The following is a 6,716-nucleotide window of genomic DNA, read 5'->3' on the forward strand; positions in this document are numbered from 1 at the left end:
TCATGAACCAACACTTGATTGTATGATTGTGAGAATGTACATTACGAGGGTGATTGTGATTGTGGCCATGTTGATTAGATCGGGTGTTTTGGATTGGTTGTCACGTATGGATTGGGTGTCACGTACTGACACATTAATTGGGATCAGGTGTCACGTTCCGGCACACTAACTGTTTGGGTATGAGTTCCATGAGAGGACCATTGTGTTGTCATATCGAATTGTTATTGAGAATGTGGACTTGCACATTGTTCATGAAAAATGATAATTGTATATATATTCTATGCATGTCATGGTTGATTTCTATTCAAATCTTGGTGATATTGTTCATGAAGTTGAAGAAGAAGAAGAAGAGTTTATAATTATAGAAGCAGGGGAGTATACAGGATATTATTGAGATTGCAGATGAAGACATGCCCAAGAATTTTGAAGACGACGAAGAAGAAGAGGTGGTGGAAGATCAATTTGCTGATGATGACGAACAAGAAGCATGTGCTATATGCCTGCTTGAAAGATGAATATACAATTGCCAAACTTCATTATGGCCATAAATTTCATGCTAAATGCATCAACAAGTGGTTGCAGAGGAAAGATACATGTCCTTTTTGTAGAGCTTTAGTTTACCCCACAACACATGAACACCTACATTATTCTTAATCTTAACAGTTCAATTAGAGTAGTGATTAGTGTTATTATTTCTGTAATGATTCACATTGAAATAACGATTCACTCTTACTCTTACTGTAGTTTTTAGCCATGTTAATTGACATCTATAACACATATAATTGAGTTCTGTGGTACTTCTTTTGACCATGTAACCTGTTTATTCTATAGCATAATTTCATAGCTACAGATGTAAACCAACCACCCTTTGAAAAGAAGGGAAGTAATAACCAAGCAGTCAATACCCTTGTATGTGAAAAATTAACTCAAACAGAGAGAGCGTGCACGCTAGTATCTTCTGTAAAAGATGAGAAATTGAAAATATTCATCAGTTCACAATTAATCAAACAATCAATTACAAGGCAGGATAAAATGGTTCATAGTTTAATACATGTAGCGGTTCAGAATCTTTTCGAAGCAAATGTACCCTATTTTGGAGGCCATAAGCCAGCTAATACTATAAATCACTGACCAATGTAATCAAAATACAGAAACAAGGATAATGAACGCTATGAAATCATTTGGATATTCAATCTTGGGTGCTGCACTCAATTCAACAATGCCTAGTTATTTTCAAAATATAGTATCTGTGCTAGAAAGCCATATAGAGGAAATGAATTAATATTACCAGAATTTATCATAGTCCTTGCCGTTTCAAGTGTGCACAATCCGGACATGAAGTGTGCCTCTTTTATGCATTTTGTATGGTCACAAGTTTTTCCTTATTTCTGTATTTTGTATGTCATGCTACTTTCCGGGAGTTTCATTGGGCGCTTCTTCACTTTTTAATCTTTCAAACCTGTTTCTGAAAATGCTTTTCTTGAGACGAAGGTCTCCAGGAACTCTCTACCTCGGACTAGGTGGCAGTAAGGTCTTCTCTTACTTAGATGGAGAAATGAGTAAGCAAGACTTCCTAACCTGCTTTTGTTTTCTTAAAAAATCGTGACCAAATTTTGCCTTCAACCAAGCCTTCCCCGCACCTTGCTTTGGATTCATTGATTCCCTTTCTTTGAGGGACGGCAGCTGATATGCCACATCTAACCTCTTTCGTTGAGAAGTTGGTCCCTGTTCTCGGTGCAGCTTCAACTACGGAGGATTGGTCTTGCGTACACTCTACCCTCCTCAGACCTGACTTGTGGGATCACACTAGGTATATTATTGTTGCTGTGATACCGTAACCAATATGTTTCGGTCTTTCACAAAGAACTCCATATTAGTGTATATCTCTCCTGTCCGGATGTTGCAGGCCTCCGGAAGCAAACTCATGCACCAAACCCCCAACGGCTTAATCCAGGCTGCTTTGTAACACCAAACTCTCTCATTTGCTTCCTTAGATGACCTGTTTCATTGGGCTGAGCAGTATACATTTCACATGAGCACATATCTCATGACTTTTCTGGATCAAACTCCTTCAATCAAGATCTGTCCAACTCAATGCAGGCTGCTTTGTAACACCAAGCCCTCTCATTTGCTTCCTAAGATGACCTGTTTCATCTCAGCTATGGGCTAAGAAGTATACATTTCACATGAGTACATATCCTCATGACTTTTCTGGATCAAACTCCTTCAATCAAGATATGTCCAACTCAATCTAGGCTGCTTTGTAACACCAAGCCCTCTCATTTGCTTTCTTAGATGACCTGTTTCATCGCAGCTATGGGCTGAGCAGTATACATTTCACATGAGTACATATCCTCATGACTTTTCTGGATCAAACTCCTTTAACCAAGATCTGCCCAACTCAACCCAGGCTGCTTTGTAACACCAAGCCCTCTCATTTGCTTCCTAATATGACCTGCTTCATTGAAGCTATGGTTTGAGCAGTATACATTAGACATGAGTACATATCCTAATGAATTTTCTGGATCTAACTCTTTCAACTGAGATGCAGCTATTTGGGCGAGTCCAGATTCACGATGTTTGCGGCATGCTCCAAGAAATGCACTCCACACCACATAATCTGGTTGGATGGGCATTTCTTTTATTATTTTCTCCGCCTGAAAAATATGACCTGCTCGGCCAACGATATCAACTACACATGCATAATGCTCGAGTTGAGGAACAATACTGTGTTTTGCAAACATAGCGTCAAAAATTTGAATCCCTTCTTGCACCATTCCAGCATGGCTGCAAGCTGAAAGCAGAGCAACAAAAGTGGCTGCATCAGGTTTCACATCTATTTTACCGTAAAGTCCCAATGCTTCATTTGCTTTGCCATGCAATGCATAAGCCTTCAACATGGAATTCCATGTCACTATATCTCTGTACCTCATCTCCTCAAAAACCTGACTGGCCCGAGATATTGAGCCACACCTTGCATATGCATGAATTAATGCATTTCCAAGTACTAGAGCATCCACAAAACCAGATTTAATCACTTTACAGTGCACCATCAAGGCATTTCTATCTGTCAAGAGTCCCGCACAAGCTTTCAGTGCAATAGAAAAAGCATAACTATCTAAACTTAACCCCTCTCGGAGCAACTGACCAAAAAGGAGAATAGCTTTCTCAGGATCCCTTTCCGAAAACGCCACAATTATTTCAGTCCACAACATAAGATCTTGGCATCCATTTGTTTCCAGAAACAATTTGTAACAATCACTAACCTCTCCCTGGAGAATTGAATAAGCTTTCACCAAAGCAGTCACAATCCCAACATCTAGTATAAGCCCAATTTTCACACTAACACTATGCAATTGAAAGCAACTTCGAAGACCCCAGGAAAAATCAATTTCCTCCATTCCTAATAGAGAAGAAAGTACACTAACAAGAGTAGCTCGATCAAACCCCAAACAACTATCACGATGCATTAAAGAGAAAAAGCTCATAGCCTTATCACCTTGTCCACACATTTGAAACAAGGCTATCATTGTATTCCACGAAACAATATTCCGAAACTCCATATCATTAAAAACCTTCCAAGCCTCATTACTTCCACCGTTCCTCGAGTACATTGCAATCAAAGCATTACACACATAAACACACGTATGAAAACCAGTTTTGACTACAAGCGCGTGCACTTGCCTACCACGCGATGATGAGCTACAATCACAAACAGATAGAACACTAGCATAAGCAAAATCATTAGGGGTATAATGAGTTAACATGTTGTTAAATAATCGAAAACATTGATCAGTTTTTCCATATTGAGCGTAGGCGGAAATAAGACAAGTCCAGGAAACAATGTTTTTGTGGAGCATTTGATCGAACAGGTGGTGTGCATATTCTAGATCACCGCATTTAGCATACATATTGAGGAGATGATTGATGGTGTAGAGTTGTGGTGTGATTAGGTGAGGGGAAAGTGTGTAGTGGTGGTGGAGTTTTCGGCCAACGTCGAGACGATGAAGACGAGCACAGGCGTGGAAGAGTGTGGCGTATGTTTGTGAAGAATATGAAGAATTGTTGTTTGTATTTGAGAAATGAGAAAGCAAAAGTTGTTGTAGGTGGTGGTGTGTGGGTTGAACCTCGAGCTTTTGGAGGGTGAAATTCAATTCATAAATGGCGGGAGTTGTGAATAATCTAAGGAAGGAGGAGTCGAAGCTTGTGATTCTTTTGAGACGTAGCATTGTTTCTTCACAACACAATGTGACAAAAAAGAAATTTGAAATATACATATTCATATAAGTACGAACTAAGTTACCTTATATATACTATGTAATTTTTTATTGAAGGAATTTGAGTGAATTCCTGACTTACACGTGGTTCACCTCTAAAGACATGTGTGTTTACTTGTATATAATTTAAGAATTTCAAAGCTAAGAATATAAATGCAAGCTAATATCATTAATATTACATGGATAAATGAAACAAATAGTTAAAAAGTTCTTAAACGTAACAAACAACTTTGTGGAAAAAAAGATAAAATAATGGGCGGACAAAGTGAAGTATCGATTGAGAAAAATTTTGGTTTCACATTACTTGCATATGAAGTCAATTAGTTAAATTTCTTTTGGATATCTCGAGCATGTTTAATTGTTTTTTTGTATTATACAATTTAATATTATGCCTTTTAAGTTTGAATATAATTCAAGTATTTGTTTAGTCAATCAACTTTAATATAATAGACTAATAATTGAGTTAATTTTATTTTTTTTTGGTAAAAAAGATTGTGTTATTCCTTTACCGAGAGATTATTGTTCGATTATGAAGGGTGATTAGAGCGTCTCTTTTTTTTCTTTCTTTTTTTGGTAAAAAAAAGATTGTGTTACTCATTTGCCAAGAGAATATTGTTGGGTTATGAAGGGTGATTAGGACGTCATGCATAAATTTATTATTTGTAAATCATATGACGATAAATTAGACGACATATAAAAAACATATTATTAATATAGTTTGATCAAGCGATCTACATATTATAAAATTAATATTGAAAAATATAAATATGTTTAGGAGAAAATCTTCCTATAAACCAGATTCTCAGAATGGCTACATTTGTGAATGTTGTTATGTTATGCTATGAAAATAAAAATCTTCAATTTATAGATCTCATAACTTTTCCTCAAATGAAAGAATAAATTAAATATAAAAAAAAATTATATTTTCCTTTCAAAAAAAATTTAAAAATTTATAGTAATACTTTAATTTATTTTTATGAAAAAAAATTAACTTCAAACGAGGAAAGAAAATCATGACAAAATTAAACTCTAACAATTATGTTGTTACTTTTGTGTTAGTGTTGCGAAAATGACCTTTGATGACAAGGACATATCCCATTCTTTAAGTTCTTTTTTTCTTGTTGAAAATAAGAAAATTAATCGGTACATGTTTTTTAGGTGTGTATTTATTTACAATTTACTAAGAGAAATAAGTTGAATTAGATAAGTCATATATGACGAGCTTAATCGTGAAAACATGTAAGAAATTTTAAATTTTAAACTTTTTATTTGAAAGATTAACCGCTAAATAAACTCGATAACCCTTCAAATTTAATATTAATATAAATTGTGATTTGTGATCACTCTATAATATCCCAATGTTAATGTCTACATTCAATGTATCTAAAAGAAGTTGGTGGATCTATCAACATGAGCCACGGAATTGGTTGATCGCTTTTATCTATTGCCTTAATATGACTTGTGAACCAATATTAAATTAATACAGTAAAAATTCATAAACTACCCGTGTTTGTTGTTATTCTTTGTAATTTACTCTTTCCCATAGGGAGTCATGGGCGGACCCACTTGTTGTCCAGGATTTACTCGAATCCTCGATAAAAAATTACATTATATATATGTAAGTATTTTTTGAATTTATGTAGATATATGTATTTATATTTGGTCATATATATACATGACCAAATTTGAAAATGTATTTTTATTCCCAATTTGTGCCAAATAATGGGGCATTTCAACTGATCAAAGAGCCCCATGTACTGTAGACTATTTAAAAGATAATGATACTTTTGTTACGTTGATTTTGGATTTAAAAAATAAAAGTAAAATTAATATATATATATATATATATATATCACTGTCATAAATTTAAAAAATTGATTATAATTTAATAATTATTTTTATTTTTCAATTGATAATATAACCATATACAAATTATTGTACGTTATCTAATAAACAAATGTTTAAATCTCTAATAAAAGTAAGATTTCACTTTGTTGAATATCTCAATTGGAGTATCTTTCATTTATTTACTTATATAATATTTCCTAATACTTTTAATTATAAAATCAATATTATAGTGATTGTTATCTTTATAAGACATTCAAAGTTAAAGGCAATATTTTTTAATTTTTTTAATTATATGATACTCTAATTAATTTGAGTTTGAAATGTTTGATTAAACATGTCGAATTGAAGACAATTTTCTAGAGTCAATATTAAATCATGGTTTATTCAAGTTGAACGGAATTAGACAAGTTAATAAATAAAAATAAGTAAATTTAATAGCTTTTTTTTTTGAAGCTAATTATATCAATAAAATAAATTTCAAAAATATGCGCATGATAATTAATAAGAGATTAACATTTTTTTTCAATTAATAGTAACAATAAATACATAATTTTTTACTGATATTCTACTTAGGTTATTTTGTTTCTTTCC

At 33.7% G+C, this 6,716-nt stretch overlaps 1 protein-coding gene across 1 annotated transcript; it reads right to left on the reverse strand.

The window, feature by feature from the left end:
- Positions 1–972: 972 nt before the first annotated feature.
- Positions 973–4,256, reverse strand: LOC107009467 (pentatricopeptide repeat-containing protein At1g71420). The gene has a single exon (XM_015208808.2). It carries the CDS (start codon positions 4,227–4,229, stop codon positions 2,382–2,384), a length of 1,848 nt encoding a protein of 615 aa, XP_015064294.1. The 5' UTR covers positions 4,230–4,256; the 3' UTR covers positions 973–2,381.
- Between the last annotated feature and the right edge of the window lie 2,460 nt (positions 4,257–6,716).

Source organism: Solanum pennellii, chromosome 2 (assembly GCF_001406875.1).
Source record: "Solanum pennellii chromosome 2, SPENNV200".
NCBI classification, from domain to species: Eukaryota; Viridiplantae; Streptophyta; class Magnoliopsida; order Solanales; family Solanaceae; genus Solanum; species Solanum pennellii.

Coding starts and splice junctions, on each gene's coding strand:
- LOC107009467 (XM_015208808.2), bottom strand. CDS start 4,229: ATGCTACGTCTCAAAAGAATCACAAGCTTCGACTCCTCCTTCCTTAGA.